Source organism: Argopecten irradians, chromosome 6 (assembly GCF_041381155.1).
Source record: "Argopecten irradians isolate NY chromosome 6, Ai_NY, whole genome shotgun sequence".
In the NCBI taxonomy this organism is placed as follows: Eukaryota; Metazoa; Mollusca; class Bivalvia; order Pectinida; family Pectinidae; genus Argopecten; species Argopecten irradians.
In genome coordinates, this window is record NC_091139.1 from 11,559,905 (window position 1) to 11,582,447 (window position 22,543).

At 36.6% G+C, this 22,543-nt stretch overlaps 3 protein-coding genes and 2 non-coding genes across 5 annotated transcripts; 3 read left to right on the plus strand and 2 right to left on the minus strand.

Annotated features, from left to right (window-relative positions):
* The first annotated feature begins 217 nt into the window (after positions 1–217).
* On the plus strand, positions 218–309 carry Trnam-cau (transfer RNA methionine (anticodon CAU)). The gene is given in 2 exon segments: positions 218–254; positions 274–309. It is a non-coding gene; the product is annotated as a tRNA-Met (tRNA).
* A 3,101-nt stretch (positions 310–3,410) lies between these two features.
* On the minus strand, positions 3,411–5,956 carry LOC138324986 (probable E3 ubiquitin-protein ligase MID2). Its single transcript, XM_069270293.1, has 3 exons — positions 5,021–5,956; positions 4,318–4,417; positions 3,411–3,496 (listed from the first exon to the last, which is right to left on the minus strand). The coding sequence occupies exons 1-2, from the start codon at positions 5,693–5,695 to the stop codon at positions 4,355–4,357; spliced, it is 738 nt and encodes a 245-aa protein (XP_069126394.1). The 5' UTR covers positions 5,696–5,956; the 3' UTR covers positions 3,411–3,496; positions 4,318–4,354.
* Positions 5,955–8,129, minus strand: LOC138326213 (uncharacterized; the record flags this gene model as incomplete). The annotated part of the gene is made up of 1 exon (XM_069272340.1): positions 5,955–8,129. A coding segment is annotated over one exon (2,175 nt), but the record flags the coding sequence as incomplete, so codon positions are not given.
* Positions 8,130–12,372: 4,243 nt separating this feature from the next.
* Positions 12,373–12,464, plus strand: Trnam-cau (transfer RNA methionine (anticodon CAU)). Its single transcript is given in 2 exon segments — positions 12,373–12,409; positions 12,429–12,464. It is a non-coding gene; the product is annotated as a tRNA-Met (tRNA).
* An 8,933-nt stretch (positions 12,465–21,397) lies between these two features.
* On the plus strand, positions 21,398–22,543 carry LOC138324988 (uncharacterized). The gene is made up of 2 exons (XM_069270295.1): positions 21,398–21,541; positions 21,965–22,543. The coding sequence occupies exon 2, from the start codon at positions 21,968–21,970 to the stop codon at positions 22,316–22,318; it is 351 nt and encodes a 116-aa protein (XP_069126396.1). The 5' UTR covers positions 21,398–21,541; positions 21,965–21,967; the 3' UTR covers positions 22,319–22,543.

Sequence of the window (22,543 nt, forward strand, 5' to 3'; positions counted from 1 at the left end):
CATCGGCTAGTTACGGAAACTACCGACAGTTTCCGGAAGTTCCGAAGATTTCCGGAAATTTCTCCGAGATGTTATAATTGCTTGTGATTGGTGACGAACGCTGCCGATGAAGACAATATTGACTTTCGACACCTTCCGGAAATTTACGGAAATTATCGAAGGCTTCCGCCGTTGAATGATAGGTCCCAATAGCACATTTTCCAGTCTACATGTATCCGCCTCGGTAGCGCAGTAGGTAGCGCGTCAGTCTCATAATCACACTTAAACAGAGCGATCTGAAGGTCGTGAGTTCGATCCTCACCCGGGGCAGGTTTATTTTTCTACTTTTCCCAAGTAAGAAATGAATATATACATTTGTTCAGATAGACAAGATGATATAGAAAATAATTTTCCTAAAACTGCATGACCTACAATACAGTAGTTATTGTAACCGAAGCTACAAAAAGCCTTGAGTCGAGGCCCAATCCATTCTCGAGTTCTTAAAAACTGAATCCTTGGTAATATTTGTAGATTTACAATCAATCACTTTCAAAATGGTTGAAATCATCTGTGTGGGCTGGATGATCAGTTTTATTTGTGTAAATAACTCCCATCATTGTTGGTAATGGTAGATCTGTCTGTCCTAAAGGGTTCTTGAAACTAAGTTCGTCATCAGAGACAAAAAGATGTAGAATTTAACGATTTTATTTTTCTAGAAGGAAAATTGAAAATTTAATTGTTTTATTAATGTGACAAACACACAAAATATACAGTGCTTTGATATACTCTGTATTTTTTCTGTATTATGTATGCTAATAATGATAATGAGTTAAGTTTTAGCCCGAGTCTATTTCTGGGGAACAAACATCTGAATGGTTAGTAATGAAAACTTTTTACAAATTTAAATTGCCATGATTGGTCAATTGATGCATTTTGACAGCTAATACATAATATAGAGGAGGGTCTAAAAATGACGGGATAAAACCCACAAAACAGCATTGAAATATTTTTGGGGAAAGTAAAATCAACATTGAGTTGAAAAATAGAGGGTAAAACCCCTTTGACCTAAAATCCCATCTGTGAGTTCTGGAAATTAAGATAAGTTCGTAGTGGATCGATTAAAGAACTTATATTCACCATGCAGCACGCCCTATTACAAAGACTTCCTTCAAAATGGACATTATTATTAAAGTGTTGTGCTTTAAAAGGACTATATCTTCCCTATTATACCATGAATGTCATTTACAATGAAGCGAGGATCTCAAGTGCCCTGTAGACAGGAGAATGTAAAATTTTTCACAGAAAGTCCAAGGCCAAACAAGCACGGGCTTTAATGTATAGGTAGTCACAAAAGGACCATAAAAAGGTCAATAGGATGATCATCTGAAGGTTTGGTTTGTTTATTTGGTATATCAAAGTTATCTAAGTTAAGTTAGGATAACTTATTATAAACTATCGGGTGAAAATGATATGAAATAGAAATATGATTTACTAAACTGCTCTCCTCGAGTTTTTCTTGAGTACATGTATACACGATCTAGTCGATATCCCAGGGTCACTATCTAGGCCATAGCCAAAAAACTGCAGGGCTCCTATATTCGGTTTGTTCATTTGAACCGCCTTTCAATTTTACTATGAGATCGTCCAGCGATGGGGATTAACCGGACAACCATTAAACTGTCGCAGCATTCCGTAAGCAACAAAAGAAAAGGAGAGAAAGATGAGGTACAAAGAAAAAATAAAAATGGGGACGTCCTGGGGTGGTAAAGAAATAATCTTTTGGAGTCAATGATATATTCGGACAACAATTTAAAAAAATATTATTTATAAAGAAACATTAATTATTTTAATGAATCAAATTTTGAGTTAGGAGATTGAATATTTGGAGCCAACTCTTTTGCAAGTTGTAAATCAACTTTACAGGTTGCTCTAAATATTAGATATAGCACACAATCATTGACATTTTCCATTTTCAAAGGAATCAGCACAGAAATCAAAATTTATGATTTATGCGCAGATTTACCCAGAAGATATAAAAAAAACAATATTTTGTGATATCCAAGATTTCAGTATTTAGAATGTAAAGTTGTAAGTATTTTAAGCTTTAAGTGTTTCTGAATTTGATTTTCACTAATTTACTTACTGTTCCTGTACGCAGTTCACTGTCTGTAAAGGTTAAAATTGTTCAATATGAATAGCATACGCGCTAAAATTAATGTAAATATGACTACATGATTCAAAGTTAAGGATTTATCTTACAGAACTACTTCAATAATTAGCTTTCTCTTTAATACCGAATAAAAAGTCAAACTTATGTATTAACCCCTGTAACCAGGTTACTTTTAGTAACTACAATTTACTTTCGTATTATTATTAACAAAGCTAGAACTAAAACAAAATAAGACATGAGAAAGCAAAAAAGGAAAAATTTCCACAAATTAAAAGATTAAACTAGACAAAATTTATTTGAACACAAAACGCTGCAAAAAGTAACGATATGATAACGTACAGGAATCCAAAAGTAATTATTACACTAGACAAAAATGGGGGAAATCCTTAAATCGACAATGTAAAACAATTCTACAATTGCCTAAAATAATTAAAAAAAATTACTTTTAAACGTCACAAGAGTATGGCTGAGCAAAATAATATTGATTGAATATAAAAACAATACATGCAATTCGAGTAAAACTCTTTCGTGATTTATGTAAAGCTTTTTTTAGAAAAAAAACATGTTTTTAGTCTGTAGACTTGAGGAAGTGTGTTTTCGTGGTTCTATTCAAACACTGTCCAGCATACTTTGAGCTATTCTCGCCTCTCTGTTCCACAATGTAGCCCCGTATTTACGCCTTAATAAACTTAAATGACTGCATCTTTTGAATGAAAGTCCTACAACAGATAGTTGAAAGGTTGCGAATAAAATCCTTTGTTGGTTTCATCACTTTCATTCAAAGACGGCCTACCGACCGTGTGTGTGGTGTCGTGTGTGTGTGTGAAGTGGGTGATGCGTGTTTTAGGAGACTGTGATATACTTGTGTTGTGTCTTCTTGTATAGTGGAAACTCTTGCCCAGTGCTATGTCCACTTAGGCATGCCTCTGAAGACACCAAGTCGAAAATTTTGCGAGATCACCTTAGATATTAAACATTGATATCAAGCTATCATATGACTGTTTCTTTAATTCACAGCGAAAACGTTTGCTATGTAGCCGATTATTTTTACGCATCAAAATTTTCGCAAGCTGGACCTCATACTAGAAATCTAATTTTAACGAATCAAAATTTCGCGGTTTAGCTTCAATGGTATATAAAATTTTTAATGTTTCACTGATCAAATGTTTGCGATCATCGCGATGAACGCGCAAAATTGGGAAAATATAAATATCTCTGATGGTTATCCGTCCTAATATCTTACCTTCTTCCCTTCCTTAGATCAGGCTACATTCTTTCTCGTTTAGTATTTGTCTCAATGCTGCAAAATTCATGTTGGATGTTTTGTTTCTGGTAAATCCACTCAAGCTTGAAATAGAAAAAAAAAATATTCAAATCAGCATTGGTAATATACTCTTGAAAAATTAGACCCATTGGATATCTTCAAAATATATTAAGTACATGTAGGGTCATCATTGAATTAAATCATTATACAATGAATGCATCAGGTATATCATATGACCTGTCAGAATAAGTCTTTCCCAGACTGTTTGAATTGGGTCACTCCATCTGATTCGTAGAAGCGCTCGTCATACCCTAAAGCCATGGATTTCAATCTCTTGCTCATTTTGCGTTACGTTACATATTTGGCGTTTCAACTAAGCTTTTCTGAGTTTCGGGGAAATTGACATGTAATACTGACGAGTCCTATGGATATTATAGAGAACGCATGGTCAGTGTCCCTAAAAACATAAACTGTATTTTAGCGGGGGTTTGTCTTTCTGTCCCGAACAAAAATACAGCTGATATTGTAAGTCACTGACCATGTGTTTTCTTTTTATCCTGCAAAATAACCCAAATGCATTTGATATTTTTTTTTATATATATTTAGCAGTGTTACATATTCGTAACACACATGTCCGACTTTCAAACAATATATCAATCAATAGGAGATCGATAGAATCGACGCAAGTGAAAAAAATATTGCTATTTTCCGCCAGTGCCGAAGACAACAAAAATACATGTAGTAGGTGTATTCCGACAATGCAAAAATACTTGCTGCAGGATAAAAATCTGTATCGTTTGCACAACAAACGACTTTATTGTGTGCGGGTATACTAACATAGCAATGGTTCAGTGATGTATTATCTAATTTACTAATATCACTGAGAAAATGTGGCAATACCTACTCTTACTGACTCTTCACACTCCTGAAGCGCTGTCAGGTTATTGTGGGCTTTCTCCAAACATCTCGACCCGACCTCTCTCCTGCAACTCAATCAGCTGTCTCTGAAGATAAATCATACAGGTAATTACTTTCTCCATTAGTAGTCATGGCATGGTTATTGGTAAAATCTCATTAATTTGCATAACTTATACTAGCAGCTTTACCATTATGAAGTGAACTGACACAAACGTACTTTATGACCTAACAATGGTTTTGTAAGCTCGCGATTTGGCTATAATTAAGGTATCAATTCGAATCGTACACACCTCCAAAAACACTCATCATAATTTTCAAACATTTTCAACTTGAATACGTTCATTTACCATAAATGTAGAATTACAGTCTAAGAACTTACCAATGACAGCATATAAGATCGGGTAATTTTTTTATGAAAGTCAATATCATTGCATCAACATACACGAATATCTAATGTTGCAAAGATAACCCGAATGGCACTCATTACGTAATCATATGATAAAGACGTCTTGTCATAAGTTTTCGCTACAACAGAAGACATTGTTAGAAATTGCAGAATAGCAAACCATCGTGCCTGCGACAATAGACGGCGGTTTTTACCGAGAGTGACGAAAAAGCTTCCTATATGATGCCGGTAAAATCTGGTTTTGTTGAACTTCATTTAATAATGACAATGATAAAATGCATACCTTTTCATTTTTGACGTAAATTTCCAATTTCTCCACGTCATGCAGGGTATGACCGGAATAGGCTAGACTCGCTGCACAGACTGGATGGTCACAAGTAAGACAGTACCAATTCAGCGGTTCCTCGTGAACTTCACAGCGTAAGACGGTCTGTCCCTTCTGGATTCTGTGATTCCTAAACCGTGTGTGGCGTGAGTGGAGAGCATGTATACATATGGAGCAACAGTTTATGAGACAGTCTTCACATGAATATCGTGCTACTTTTCTATTATCACAATATCCACAAATAGCAAGTGTATCAGACTCTTTACAGCGCCGTGTTCTTAGCGCAGCCGATTGCCTCGCTTCCTGTGATTGTTCAGGGTTAGATGTTTTGAGTGAAGATATTTTCTTTCCTTTTAGTTTATCACAGTATGATGAAGTAGGTGTCTCTGATGTTCGACGTAAAGGCGAATCCACTTTGGTAGGACTTTTGACTTTCAAACAAAGGTCTTTTGAAGAAGCATCTTCGGTTGTTGTTTTTGGCTTAAGAGAATAATGCTGAGATAATTTTTGTACCCGTCTTTTACGACATTCAGATGAAAAATGTGTCTTCACTTTCTGGTTTAAGGTTCTCCCGGAGCTATTACTCCGGTACATCGGCATGTGTTTAATTATTTCTTCATCAGATGGTCCCATGTTGTCATCTTCATACGAGTCACTTTCTAGTGCACAACTTTGAAATGCATTTGTCAGATTCAGAGATTTGTCTGCTTCTTCCAATAAATGTCTTATATTCACGATTGAATGAGTTTTATGTGGAAATTCATCCCCTTTGAAATGTCTTCGTCTGTTGTACCGCTCTCCTCCGTACTGTTGTTTACGTCCGTTGTTGTACCACCCTCCTCCGTACTGTTGTTTATGTCCGTTGTTGTACCGCTCTCCTCCGTACTGTTGTTTACGTCCCGTTGTTGTTACGGCTCTCCTCCGTACTGTTGATTACATCCGTTGTTACACCACCCTCCTCCGTACTGTTGTTTACGTCCGTTGTTGTACCGCCCTCCTCCGTACTGTTGTTTACGTCCGTTGTTGCACCGCCCTCCTCCGTACTGTTGTTTACGTCCGTTGTTGTACCGCCCTTCTCCGTACTGTTGTTTACGACCGTTGTCGTACCAACCTCCCCTTTATTGTTGTTTACGACCGTTGTTGCACTGCTCTCCTCCGTACTGTTGTTTACGACCGTTGTCGTACCAACCTCCCATTTATTGTTGTTAACGACCGTTGTTACACCGCCCTCCTCCGTACTGTTGTTTACGACCGTTGTCGTACCAACCTCCCCTTTATTGTTGTTAACGACCCATGTTACACCGCCCTCCTCCGTACTGCTGTTTACGTCCGTTGTCGTACCACCCTCCCCTGTACAGTTGTTTACGACTGTTGTTGCACTGCTCTCCTCTATGTGGTTGTTTATGACCGTTGTTACACCGCCCTCCTCCGTACTGTTGTTTACGTCCGTTGTCGTACCGCCCTCCTCCGTACTGTTGTTTGTGTCCGCTGTCGTACTGTCCTCCTCTGTACTTTTGTTTACGACCGTTTTCGTACGGTCCTTATCTGTACTATTGTTTACGTCCGTTGTTGAACCGCTCACCTCCGTACTGTTGTTTACGACCGTAGTCCTACCGTTCTCTTCCGTACTGTTGTTTACGACCGTAGTCGTACCGCTCTCTTCCGTACTGTTGTTTACGACCGTTGTCGTACCGCTCTCTTCCGTACTGTTGTTTACGACCGTAGTCGTACCGCTCTCTTCCGTACTGTTGTTTATGACCGTAGTTGTACCGCTCTCTTCCGTACTGTTGTTTACGACCGTAGTCGTACCGCTCTCCTCCGCACTGTTGTTTACGACCGTAGTCGTACCGTTCTCTTCCGCACTGTTGTTTACGACCGTAGTCGTACCGCTCTCTTCCGTACTGTTGTTTACGACCGTTGTCGTACCGCTCTCTTCCGTACTGTTGTTTACGACCGTAGTCGTACCGCTCTCTTCCGTTCTGTTGTTTACGACCGTAGTCGTACCGCTCTCCTCCGTACTGTTGTTTACGACCGTAGTCGTACCGCTCTCCTCCGCACTGTTGTTTACGACCGTAGTCGTACCGTTCTCTTCCGTACTGTTGTTTACGACCGTAGTCGTACCGCTCTCTTCCGTACTGTTGTTTACGACCGTTGTCGTACCGCTCTCTTCCGTACTGTTGTTTACGACCGTAGTCGTACGGCTCTCTTCCGTACTGTTGTTTACGACCGTAGTCGTACCGCTCTCCTCCGTACTGTTGTTTACGACCGTAATCGTACCGCTCTCTTCCGTACTGTTGTTTATGTCTGTTGTCGTACCGCTCTCTTCCTTACTGTTGTTTACGACCGTAGTCGTACTGCTCTCCTTCGTACTGTGGTTTACGACCGTAGTCGTACCGCGCTCTTCCGCACTGTTGTTTACGACCGTAGTCGTACCGCTCTCTTCCGCACTGTTGTTTACGACCGTAATCGTACCGCTCTCTTCCGTACTGTTGTTTACGACCGTAGTCGTACCGCTCTCCTCCGTACTGTTGTTTACGACCGTAGTCGTACCGCTCTCTTCCATACTGTTGTTTATGTCCGTTGTCGTACCGCCCTCCTCTGTACTGTTGTTTACATCCGTTGTTGAACCGCTCACCTCCGTACTGTTGTTTACGACCGTAGTCCTACCGCTATCTTCCGTACTGTTGTTTACGACCGTAGTCCTACCGCTCTCTTCCGTACTGTTGTTTACAACCGTAGTCGTACCGCTCTCTTCAGTACTGTTGTTTACGACCGTAGTCGTACCGCTCTCTTCCGTACTGTTGTTTATGTCCGTTGTCCTACCGCTCTCTTCCGTACTGTTGTTTACGACCGTAGTCGTACTGCTCTCTTCCGTACTGTTGTTTACGACCGTAGTCGTACCGCTCTCTTCCGTACTGTTGTTGATGTCCGTTGTCGTACCGCCCTCCTCTGTACAGTTGTTTATGTCCGTTGTCGTATCACTCTCCTCTGTACTGTTGTTTACATCCGTTGTTGTACCGCCCTCCTCCGTCCTATTGTTTACGTCCTCTGTCGTTCCGCCCTCTCTTCCGTACTGTTGTTGATGTCCGTTGTCGTACCGCCCTCCTCTGTACAGTTGTTTATGTCCGTTGTCGTATCACTCTCCTCTGTACTGTTGTTTACATCCGTTGTTGTACCGCCCTCCTCCGTCCTGCTGTTTACGACCGTTGTCGTACCGCCCTCCTCCGTACTACTGTTTATGAATGTTTTCTTTTTTTCCTTCTCGCCTTCATCACATTCATCTTCAGCTTTGTCTGTGCTTTCCATTTTCAATCGTCTATATGAATAAAACACATTTAGGTAACATATTAGCAAAAACATAATCCAAACTTCAACTCAGTAAAACAATGGTGAAGTACAGTATACCAAGAAGGTTCAAACAGAGTACATCCAGCTAGTTAGTCACAAATAAACAGATGTCGTCAATCTCGTCGTAACTACGTAATTACCTTCACTTAAATCGCTGATGATACTTATTTTTTATTACTTAAAGATATTTTTAATCCACGAATTTTATCTCGACGAACTCGATTTGAACGAGAACTCGTAAAATTAAGTAGCCGCGAATGGAAGTTTACAGTAACCGATTGAATGTTTACCATGAAACTTTTCTTTAGTCTTTGACTCTCATTGTTTTTGTTTTTTCGTCAGTAACTAAAATTGGTCACAAAATGTGTTATGGTGGGTATAGAAACTATTGATATTGAAAAAGATGATGCAGGTGAACACCTTATGTAGATAAGAAATGGTGCTACTATCTAGAAATGGAAAGTAAATAATTTGGCAATAGCTATCATCACATTATCTACACAGCTTAGTGGTAGGATGGCAATTTCAAAACCCAAAAATATATGAAGAAGTTTTGGCTTCCTATTTTTAACAATGTTTATGTTATAATCTTGAGAATTACCAATTGTGTAACCATTTGAAAAATATAGTTATTTGGGCTTTGTATAAAGATATAAAAAGTTGTCTTTTTGTATTTTTGAACGCGAAAGATGATAGTTCTATAAAACTATCCGTCCGTATAGTTCATACAACCTGACACACCGTGGTATTAATCCCACCTCAATCCCATTTCGACCAGTTCCTTAAAGATGCTCCACCGCTGACAAATGGTATTTTTTCACTATCAAAAACAGGAGCAGACGATTTAGTATTTTTCTTCAGTTACAAAAGTTACTTACTTTACACTATTACCACCATTGAAAAGTTTGAGCTTCTAATTTTACTTAAAGTTAAATATATGAAAAATAATTAATTGCATCCCGAAAAAAATCCGTGGCACTATATCTTATATGGAATGAAGTAATGATTACGCATGCACCAAATGCGAAAATAAATTATTTTATGTTATTTTTTGTGGTGATTATGCATATATATACACGATTAAACATCAATTATTGTTCAAATGATGAATATCATTTATGCTCTGTCGGCGATGGAGCATCTTTAAATTAAGATACCCCAATATATATAATGAGAAACTCTCCCTGTTCATCTTTGCAACTTACACACAGAAATTCTTCATGTCTACTAAGGTTAGAAATTGACATACGGGTCCTTAAATTGGGATATCAGAGCGTAAGTACATATAAACAATAAAGTTTCACACATCCGAATTCATCTCAAAATTCGATATAGTAGATCTATTTAATCCTTCAGGATATCCATTTTCCGAAACATCATAAAAGCGTAATCATTCATGAACATGACTCCATACACTACGGTAAACAAAGTAATTTTCGTGTGCTAATATTTCACGTATATCGCGACGATTGGACATCGCGAAATTTTATCTTCGCGAACATGTTTTGATCAAGAATGCGGTAAAATGACCGTGAAAAAGTCGTTAGCCCAAAATAAGATGGTATACAGTAAATCAAAATGCTTGCCACGGAAAGTATATTTCGGTTTTGTGAGTTGAGTTACAACGGTTGTTGTTTTATCGACATCTTCCATTTTCACTTGTTATAAGGAGATGTGAAACATTGGTTAAAAATTTTCCGCCGCCGAGAGAGAATAAACAATATTTTTCCGCATTTGTACAATAATTGATGTTTAATCCTGTAATCTAATTAACACAAAAATACATATAAATAAGTTGTTTTGGTTTTTGTTGTCTGCAAAATTAGTACCTCATTCCATATAGGCCATAGTGTCTTGATTGTTTTCGGGATGCAATTAATTATTTTAGATAATTTTTATATTGAAGTAAAATAAGAAACTCAAGCTTTTCAATGATGGTAATAGTGTAAAGTAAAATTAACTTTTGTTACTGAAGAAATATACTAATTCGTCTGCTCCTGTTTTTATTAGATTCGTCGGCGTTGAAGTATATTTAACCGCCCGTCTGTGTTAGTAAAATGTGTTCAACTCTAAAAGTTTTGCATTTGTACATAGCATACACACCCATTTCTTGTGTATTGAAGGGTCCATTACTTTGGCTGAGACAGAGAGTGGTACTAGTAGTTTGATGAAATACTGTGAAGTTTTTAATCCGTCAGAGGTGGATACGGCGAATATCTATACCTGGTATCAGCTTTAATTTCTCTGATGGATGAGAAATACCGCTTTATCGCTCTCAGACGGTTCTAACTTATTACCTCGTGTAGAAGTAACGAATGGAAGGTGACAACACATGGGGGTTGGGGGGGGGGGGGGGGAGGGACAAAGCCCGAACTTTTTCGTCGTTCTGCCGTCATTTTTAACGGCAGATATAATTCTGACTAACAGGGGTTCTGACCTTGGAATCGAGGGACGCTGACTGTCCCAGGTGTACATTGTGTATAGGGTGTGTATGTATACACAAGGCATTGTGGAATCGGTTTCCCTTATAAGGAGTTGTTTACTGAATGGAGCTGTGTCTCTCGGGCTGCTTGGTGATTGACAGGTTGCGTAAGACGCGCGACGAGAAGGTCGGAAGAATCGGAGGAGCCGGCACTGACCAATCAGAATGGAGTGATTGATGGGCAAAATGCATGACGGTAGGAAGGATGGATGTTGGCCAATCAAAGTAAAGTATGCACGTGAAGTTTTGAACCTCGAATTATACGATTTTTTACTTGATTCATTTGGATATATTTTGTGTTTTTAACAGTGTAATTTATTGCATTGGCAGTGTAGTTCGATTGTCCTTACCATAATGTGGACATTTACTTGTAGATTTATGTGACTCGACAGTTTATGTGTACGTGTTTTTGAGTCTTTTAATTTTGTGTAATGTTCAATAAAATGTATGGAGTGTAAGTAACTCAATTTGAGCTTTGGAGGCTTTTTTTAGTTACCCCTGTCGTAGAGGGCTTCCGTCTCAGAGTTATATATAGAACAATGTCTCGCGGTATTTACAAAATGATAACGTTTCAGATAGGCCTAATCATATAGGTATGTCACTAGTTTAGGTTTTCACTCATTGGATAATAAATGTTGCTAATTGTTCCATGCAATACGTGTGCCGAGTTGTTACCAAATCGATTTTCATAACGACCATAAGGACGGATAATTGAAAATTAAGTCCTGGTCTATTAGGACAGTATACGCCAGCATAAATATTACTTAGGAAGAACTCGTGCATAGAAAAGTATTACATGGAAGTTAAAATGTTGTCTTAAGATGATTTTATGTAATGCTTTCCTATAGGAAATTCTAGGCTGAACATTTTTCTCGAGTAATGAACTTTGAATGCCTATAAACATCAACATGTTCACACATGATATGTTGTTTACTTACATGTACATCACGGTCTGTCAGCTCGTGACCCATTATCGTTCTAAGCAGATATATCCTACTAAGCGTTTGTGCTGATGACGAGTGTACACAAAACTGAGATTAAACAATGGTTTACATATAACATGTGATTTCATATAAATATTCACGTTTCGTAAAACTACCTACCTCTTATTCGTCCTACATTGTATTCAATTTATTTTGTGATACCCGGAACTCCCGTGGGTTTACTTTCGATTTGACAATATGAAAATAAAATTTATCAAGGGAGACGATTCTGTCATTCTTACGCTGACGCTCCTGAAATCTTATGATTGAACTCGGCTAACATCGGCTGGTTACGGAAACTACCGACGGTTTCCGGAAGTTCCGAAGATTTCCGGAAATTTCTCCGAGATGTTATAATTGCTTGTGATCGGTGACGAACGCTGCCGATGAAGACAATATTGACTTTCGACACCTTCCGGAAATTTACGGAAATTGTCGAAGGCTTCCGCCGTTGAATGATAGGTCGGAATAGCACATTTTCCACTCAACGTGTATCCGCCTCGGTAGCGCAGTAGGTAGCGCGTCAGTCTCATAATCACACTTAAACAGAGCGATCTGAAGGTCGTGAGTTCGATCCTCACCCGGGGCAGGTTTATTTTTCTACTTTTCCCAAGAAAGAAATTAAAATATACATTATTTCAGATAGAAACAATATGATGAAGAAAATAATTTTCCTACTAAAACATAGACGCATGACCTACTATACTGTATTTATACAACTCAAAATACTGTTCATTGCAATCGAAGCTACAAAAAGCGTTGAGTCGAGGTCCAATCCATTCTCGAGTTCTTAAAAACTGAATCCTTGGTAATATTTGTAGATTTATATAATCAATCACTTTCAAAATGGTTGAAATCATCTGTGTGGGCTGGATAATCAGTTTTATTTGTGTAAATTACTCCCATGCATTGTTGGTAATGGTAGATCTGTCGATCTGTCCTAAAGGGTTCTTGAAACTAAGTTCGTCATCAGAGACAAAAAGATGTAGAATTTAACGATTTTATTTTTCTAGGCGGAAATTGAAATTTAATTGTTTTATGTCTCTCGTGCATAATAATAAATGTGACAAACACACAAAATATACAGTGCTTTGAATACTACTCTGTATTTTTTACAAATTTTGCTGCCAATTATGTGATGCTAATAATAGAGGAGAGTTTAATGAGTGTAAAAACCCAAAAACAGTTTTAGCCCGAGTCTCAAACCAACATTAATCTGGGGAACAAACATCTGAATGGTTAGTAATGAAAACTTTTCGATAACAGGTGCTTCTGTAATTTAAATATCGTTAAATGATAAAAATGGTCAATTAAAATTTCTTTTTGACAGCTAATATATAATATATATAAATCTACTTAGAAGAGTTTCTAAAAAATCAGCATTAAAACCATAGAGCGGGATAAAACACAAATTCAGCATTGAAACATTTCTTGGGGAAGTAAAATCAGCATTGAGTTGAAAAAATAGAGGGTAAAAACCCCTTTGACCTAAAATCCCATCTGGAGTTCTGGAAATTAAGATAAGTTCGTGGATCGATTAAAGAACTTATATTCACCATGCAAGCACGCCCTATTACAAAGACTTCCTATCAAAATGACATTATTATTAAAGTGTGCTTTAAAAGGACTATATCTTCCCTATTATACCATGAATGTCATTTTACAATGAAGCAGAAGTGCCCTGTAGACAGAGAATGTATTCACAGAAAGTCCAAGGCCAAACAAGCAGGGCTATAATGTATAGGTCACAAAAGGTCATAAAAGGTCAATAGGATATCATCTGAAGGTTGGTTTGTTTATTTGGTATATCAAAGATATCTAAGTTAAGTTAGGATAACTTATTAAAACTATCGGGAAATGTTTTGAAATAGAAATATGATTTCAAGAAACTGCTTTTCGTTTTCTGTAACGTATCACACATCTTCGATATCCCAGGGTCACTATCATTGGCATAGCAAAACTGCAGGCTCTATATGCGGTTTGTTCATTTGAACAGCCTTCAATTTTACTATGAGATCGTCCAGCGATGGGTTTAACGACAACAAAGTGATGTCGACATTAATAGGGTTGCCATTTCTCACGTTTTTTGGTGGGAGACTCACGATTTTGATTCCCGAACTATGAAGGCATTCTCCCAAATCCTCACACCAAGGCATATGAGACTTATTATATACTTGTATATTAACAATTATAACCACAAATTCTGGATCGTAATCAACAGAATATACATATGTTCGACCCTAATCTATTGTTAACATTTTCTAGTTAGAATTCTTATACTAAATTATCTCCCCTTGTTTGAAACATACTATCGAAACAGACATGTCGCATGATTAAAAAATGTTTTAGCGATGTTTTTAATATTCTAGAGACTGGTGGCCAGTCTTATGCACAATGTACTTGTAAAGCTACAAATATACAGAGTTTTTTCTTTTTCACTTTTAATGAATTTTAACAATTTTGAAGTGATGCGGTTATATGATGAAAGTACACACATACACCTACACCAGATCGACACTGCTAGCCCACTGCGCAAAATATCTCCCACTGAAGTGTCTCTTGAGGGGAATGGGTGTTGCGGTTGTCTTAAGATTTATGTTAAAACTGAACCCCTCCTCCTTTCTCAACACAGGCTCAGAACTTCAGGGTGTGTGATGGGAATACTGACCATGTCTCTGCCTCATCGAAGCACGTACTAACTGAAGATCACACAAAAACACATAAAAATACCTAAACCCATTTATTATAAGGCTTCTAAATTATATACAAGAGAGTTTAATTGACTTTAAACATATTTTATTGTCATAATAAGTACAAAAGAGTATACAAATGTATATACATATAGAATGGAAATCTCTGTATGGCCGATATCTTTTACTGTTTCATATAAAGGCAGATATCAAAATGGCTGTTCATCGGAGTCAATTAAAAACAGAACTCTGAACACTGTAGATCGATTGATTCTAAAACCAGACGATCGGTAACGTGGTCACTTTTGATTGAAATATTTACAGGAACTTGAGCTCTCCAATTATAGAAACTCAATATATATAGTGTCTGAACCCAACGAAGCATAAGTTATATCACATTTAACTTACACTGGGCATATTTTGATACTATAATAAGCTGTTGTCGACATAACACATTTATAAAGTTTCCGAAGAAAAAGAATTGTATTGCACAAGGTTATGAAGGCACCGTGCCAAAGCTTGCATGCTTCTTGGTACATTATGTAAGTACCACAGTCAAATGCATTAAGTAGTTGTTTTAAGACGGTAATAACATATAACAGAAATGAAATATAACACAAGACTTGGTATTATTCTCTTTTCGCAAGGGTCACATAAAATTACAAAGAATCTGTTCAAATTCTTGAAGCGCACGTGCTTGGTGCATATGTAAACTTATGTAAGGTATGTGACGGCTAATGTAGAATCTGTGCCAAAACATCAACAATTTTTAAGTGCATGCGGCAGACCAATTTGTGGGTGATAGTAATCTATGTGTTGTTGTGTAAGTGAATTGAGTCGGGCATGTAAATATACAGATCTGAAAGTCTTTATGTCTCCGGGGGAGAAACGATGATTGTAATCCAATATTGTAAATGTTATTGAATGCATTTCAACTTTTGATGGGTTTATTTTCATGCTTTGTAAGAAAACCTAAAGATGTGTTTATAGTATTGGCTAACTGTAATAGCTGTAGAACACAGAGGTATTTTAGTGGATCTTTCTAAATAATTTAATTTCAACTGCCATGAGAAATTTAAAAATCAATATTAGCTTCCTACTCATAACTTATGTAAAATATATACATTTTTTGGAGTGTGTTGTTGTTTATTTATATATTTTTTTCTTTATTTCGTTTTGTTCTTGTCTGTTGTTGTATCTTTGAGGTAAAAAATATGCCGTTTAAGTTAAACAATTGGACCGGACACAAGAATCCCGACTTATATATGAACTCATTACCGTTTATATATCAAAATGCAGACTTATGAATTTCTTATATTGTGTTCATATATGATAAACACGTATTTCCTAACGTATGCATTAGGTAAATAATTAACTTAATATACAAGTAGATATAGAAATTAACATGTGCATATGTAGATAGTGACACTCTTCTTTATTTCTCCATGAGTTACTAACTTAATTAGGTCTCCGACCGCCTCCAAGGACGAACCCGGCTCCTAATTGGTACTTTTTGTGTACTGCCATGAAAAAACTCGAATTTGAATGTTGAATTCCTCTTTTTGAACACGGGCACATACAATTTGTATTATTGTATAGTCCACCTTGACAGTATTTGTTTCTATTTTAAAAAACACAGAAAACTTTATTTACGACAAATACAACCCAGCGTCCTGCCATTCGAATTTACCCCTTCTGCCCATGTTTACGTGCCGTTTACAGCGCACACGGACTAGTTGAGATGTACTAACGGGCCCCCACTGTCAGGCCTATACGTGTTTACACCGGTTTGTGGTCATGAACTCCGATCGTTACCACGTGGTGTTATTGATGTACAGACAGTAATACATACGACACTAAAATCAGCTGAATAGGCAGATATTTACATAATAAAACAGTAGTGATGATAATGGCTAATAAATCATATCTATAAGCTATTATGACTATTATATGATATTATGTTATGATAATTTCAAGTCTTAGCTTTATTTTTTCAAAAGAAAATGTGTTTTCCGCTGTAATTCCTACACAATAGTAATTGGTTCATAACAAAAGAAATATCCTAAGTCTTCTTAGATTGGAATCAGAAGCCTATGGTTATACATTAATTGGTCAACAAAGTGTCATTTTCAGTTCACCTCCCAGACCCAAAGGGACCTAAGAGTTAGTTACAGTAAATATAATTATGAACCCGCCGATATGTCATAGTGTTCGTATGGCTTATTATTTTTGACATGAATCGGCAAAGACACATCATATCGAGCCTATATACGCCCTAAAGGAGAAATAATTAACCTTATTTTCTGAAATCCTTATATTACAGTATTTTTTATATTATCTATTAATTAATTAAATTGAAATAAAATACAGTTCACACAAAACTATATCTACTGGGAGAAGGTGTTGATAAGTTGAAATAACCTTTGCAGCAATAAAAATCGATTAGGTCGCTGATCTGACGAGTCTGTATCTCAAAGTTGAATTGCCGATATAATAGCTAACAGAGTAAAACGTGCCAAACAAACTTCTATAATAAATTGCGTACATGTTTACAGAATAATTGCTTGACACTTTACTGCTGTCATTATTCAGGTATTAATTAATTAACGCTACTCTACATAACGGTGAACACGTCTGTCCAATGACCTCGAGTTTACGGGGTCAATGGTCGATAATTCACTACGCCATGTTAGTCATGGATGCCAGAATGTGATGCTTTGCAATACCATTACACCAGACTCGAACGTTCTTGATTACCAAGACACTTAACAACACATTCAAACTGGCCTCGGCACCAGTCTTGGATATACATGTATATATATCCCTTATCGACATTTTAAATGACACTTACAATAGGACAAACTAACTGACCTTAGTGGCAGATCTGGACATTTTAACAGACTCAATGACATATATGACCTTCAATAAACCTTTTTTGCAATCTGATAAAAATCATCTGTTCATGGCTTGTTCATTCAGTTGAAGTATTTAGTAAACGAAGCCAAGAATAGATGATAATAATCAGATTGTCTTTTTTGTCCCTATCTTACTTTTAAATATAGGGGTCAGTAGCGCGAATAACTTTTCGGACAGGACTTACTATACAATAAAGTAAGGTACAATGGCAACTAACAATGTTGTTATTTGTTATTATTATTCCATATTATCATACAGACTGGTTTTTTTTATTCATCACAACGAATCCGTGTACAACGCGTCATCTTTATATTTACTTTCTGTAAAAAAACAATAAAAGAAATTAGCATTTTATTAGGACAACGCTACCTTGTTATGACTGTCGGACACATACCTTACCTGGCTGAAAATTCACAGGTGATAAACAAACTCAGGTGACAGATAACTAATGTGGTGTTATTGCTTACCTTGGAATTTAAATTGTAAGATTAGTTGTTATTTTTTCATGCGATAAAGGCACTGTTTACTTCGTTCACAATTAAATGATCTATGTATAGGATTATACACGTATCATGGACATGTATATATTATAATTATATTTATGGTATTAATAGTCACACCACTGCACGTCTAAACTCGATCAAAAACTGGGTGCTAAATACCCATGGAACAATGAAATGTTCGATTAGAAGATAGTAACAAAAAGTAAAAGAAATTCATTCTTTTTGGTTATTTATCTTGTTGGCAGAAACTTTATGAATATAAATGGATAATAAAATAAAATATATTGGTAACATTTTGCATGTGTATACATGCACACCTTAGGAAATCGCTTCAAGGACCTATGGTAGGTAACATGTATTTTAAGATCGTAAAATAAAATATGTTTTCACTATTTTTCTTTTGGAGAGTTGCACACAGACACATGCATTTTTAAAAGTTTTTATAAAACATTTAACATAGATATGTACGTATAATCTAGGTCTTTATATAGATGCTTTTGATACAAGTACCACTTGTGGATGGCACTATACGTGATTCAAATTTTGTGTTATAGAGTAATCGGGGATTTCGGGGACCAAATATACTGAGACAAGGTTTTTTTAATTGATATGATGACTGAGAGTAATACATGATAACGGATACATACAGGGATGCAATGTATAATGTACAATACAGGACCTCTGTACCTTTTGCTTTCTCTGCACGTAGCATGCTGCACAATATGTTGCAGCAACATCTTGGCAGTTATCTGTCTAACGTTCTGAGTCAAATTGTAAACTTGCCAACTCGGATCCGGAACGACTGTCGTATATATAGGTACATGTGTACCGATCAGAAAAGGAAGCAGACGAAATGGATTTAGAATAATGATTACTAACGTTAGTATTATGTTTTGTATGCACACGACTGACAACCTTGTTGTATACTCTATAAATAGCAAGATCGGACTAGAAATAGACTCAAGTATTTGTGTTAACCGTATTTGTTACGTTATAAACAATTTAGCTATCTATATCAAAATATACCCGTGTACACAACAAGTGTATTTTTTTGTTCTTTTTTGTCATTGCTATTGATCATTCAATAGTGACATTCATATTGGTAACAGACTTGGTCACTCGAAATTGGTCATGACTCCAGATTTAGACATGACTTCAGACTCGGACATTTTTCCCAAGTCCTTCACTATCCATGGACATTTGGACTTCACTGATACTGTAGAATTTGACATTCTACATACTGTGTCTGGCCATTTCATTAGACTTTGAATTATAACGGCATGCCATTTACACCAGACATGGACATAATGACAGGAACGCTATGCTTTTGATATAAAACTTCCACATTTTGTGTGAGGGTCAGTGTCCAAACAGGCATTTCAGTGCCCAGTTTCACGATCATTCCTAAACTATAAGGAATTCCTTAGCTGAAAAGTCTCCATAGATAAGCATTTCAGAAGCTCAGGACAAAGCTAAATGTTACTTTACAGCTAACGATCGCCTATTTCTACTTAAAGAATAATTTCGGATTGTTCTGTCTTTCCTATTTCTTTTTATCCTATTCTCTTTTTATTTTGTTAACTAAACGAACTTTCTCCGACTTCAGTAATGTTTCCCTATGGGAAATAACCGTGAAACTCGACCCCTTTTAGATATGGGATGCTTTTGGGTGGAGTCTGTAGGTAAATAGAACGACAAGGTCAGGAGAAATAGGGCTACCATTTACCCTACTATAACGGTTAATACTAATATTTGTTTAATGAACTAACCTACTACATGTATTTGTTCGATTTGTAATAAGAAAATGACAAGAATCGTATAACTCATCTGTATTATTAGGTATCTTGATCACTATATATATATATATGTATTATCTATTGTAAAACAAAAGTTTATTAGCATTTTATGATAATGTAATTTTGTTATGACTGTCGGATACACACCTTACCTGGCTGAACCTTCAGACGGGATAAACAACCTCAGGTGACAGATAAAACTAACGATATGTTTACCGTACCTTGAATTTAAATGTAAACTTATTTGTTTGAGGTGCAAGCAACTTTTTCACTGGTTTAATTAGGTCACAAAAGACCTACATATAGGCACGTGCAACATATTACGTATAGTTCTATCACAACATAAAATCCAAATATTGCGAGGAAAATTTTAAGTACTCGATTAAAATTAACAAACTTACAAATAGCATTTCATAAGAAATTGTCTGTTTCGTCTATTTTACTTGTTAACAGAACTTAATTTTATTATTTGTGAAAGAATTCTGTTGTTAGTAACCGTTCGGTGCATTTTGTATGTTGTATGTGTATACATATCGGAAGGAACACGCCACAATTTATTTATATAGAATTAAGGAAATGATCAAACGTCTTGATAATGAGAAGGGCGCTGACCTTGCTCGGTTGAAACCACAGGGACCTATATAAGTAATATGATTAGGTACACTAGTGTCTTATATATATGACACATTTTAATTATCTGACTTTTCGAGGACCTGAGCATGATATGTGAACTACATGTAGATTAGAAATATCATTATAGTATACCGTAACTATACACTAAGTAGATCTTATAATTGCGCCCCAGCCTGTGAAATCATTTGCAATTTAATGCTAAAATATATTATGAACGCGACGCATTTTTTATATTTTCATAAGAATGAACTGCGCGACCTGCAAAATGGTTTGTTCGATCAGATCCGCTAAATATCAGGTTACGTTTGCTCATTTGATGCATGCATCAACTAGCTAACATATACACAGATGCTTAAATTTATTACATGGATATAAAGTATTGACAACTTAATAGGTCATGCATATCTGCAGTAAGAGCACAACAGACACGTCTGTGTATTTTACTTCCCCTGTAGCCTAGCTAATTGTTGTGCATCCAGCTGCGCACTGCTCATGTTGCAGCAGCATCGCTCCTAGCAGTTTTTCTAATTTGTCGAGTCAAACTGTAAATTGTCAACATAGATCCGGATTGAACGGCTAAATTCCGGTCTGAAAATGAATTAACTTGTGTTGTATGCACAACTGTCAACATGTTGTTGTTCGCTAACAGACTATTTAAAGATCAAAAATAGACTATCTTTGTTCACCGTATTTTTAACAACAGATGTCTGACCTTATTTTTAACTTGGAGACAGCCACAAAAGGCATTAATGCTATCGATTTAAACTTATGTGTGAACTCAATAATTCAAAATATTAACGACCCGTGTACATAGCAACTGTACTTAAAAGATTTGTGCTAACATTTCGCCCGAAACATCAATATCTGGCGGCGATCAAAACACGTGGTCACATGACTCCGGGTCTGAGTAGTGTTAGTAAACACTCGCCCGGCCAACGGCACGTGGTTTTCTCAAGGTCGTTCGAGCAAGTTGTTTACGAAAAATTCTGTGGGGTTCAATTTCCCGCGACAGGGGCCGGCTATATAAACGTCTGCACGCCTTCACGAATCAAAACAAACCAGAGACGCAACGACATTCATAGAGAAAGAAAAGACTCTGCAGTTTTCGCCTGAAAACAACGAAGAACAGTAAGTTTATGTTTTTATTTGGTGTTTCCTACGGATAACAATTTGTGTTTTTAAAATTTAATGGACTGTCATTGCCATTTATTGGCGTTATACATTGTATGCTGTTAAAAGAAAGTTTTTTTTATATTTTTTATTATTTTGCAAATTTTTAATGCAGACATTGTCAATAAATAAATAAATGCATGCATGCAAGCATTTTTAATCAAAACACAATTTATTTTTGTAATATCGCAAATGTGTTTTTGATATCTCTTGTATTTTATTAACTGGTGACATTTTCATCTCGTGTTGCACCTGACATATAGAAAACTATTTTACAATATATTGGATTGAATTGCATATTGATCAAAACATCTGCAGTTTTCAAACACTTGTTACAGAAGTGTTAAATGCAATAAGTGATTCATTTGAATTGATTTTCAGACAATGGACCCAAAAATCTTCCATAAACTGGACGGTGTGAACGAGCCACACTATGCTCCGCATCTGAACACAGTTCATTCACGAAAATCTGTCGACTACAACTGGCTGAACAAACCCCCGAAGAAGCCGAAAGTCGAGATTGCAAAGGCTATTCAAATTGGACGCCAGTCGAGCGTGGACGATCCTAGTTCTCCTGTTGGATCCCCGACCCTGTCCGTGGGCTCCGCACCAGGGTCCACCGCCATGCCTAGCTCGCCTCCAATTTCCACATTCAACTTCAGCAATTTCACTACACAGCCAACGCAACTGAAATCTGAGAAACAATTCTACCATGCATTTGACTTCAAATCCTAAACATTGTCAAGGACTTGAATCTCGATCTCAAACTTTTCAACGGAATCGACTATATTGGTGTAAATAATGGAATTTGAAAAAAAATGAAGTTAACAAAAAAAAAAAAAAAGATACGGGTTTCTGTTAGCGTGTTCTGGTAATCAAAGGACATGCGGACGTTTTGACACTGGATAATGTCTATCTTGTATCTGAGGTAACGCAAGTACATTTGTAGGTATATATTCG

What these genes read in the sequence shown, in the direction of transcription:
- LOC138324986 (XM_069270293.1), bottom strand. Translation starts at nt 5,695, where the DNA reads ATGGGACCATCTGATGAAGAAATAATTAAACACATGCCGATGTACCGG. An exon ending in TTTACGTCAAAAATGAAAAG is followed by an intron (nt 4,418 to 5,020) that starts GTATGCATTTTA and finishes ATTTATCTTCAG; the next exon opens with AGACAGCTGATTGAGTTGCA.
- LOC138324988 (XM_069270295.1), top strand. Translation starts at nt 21,968, where the DNA reads ATGGACCCAAAAATCTTCCATAAACTGGACGGTGTGAACGAGCCACAC.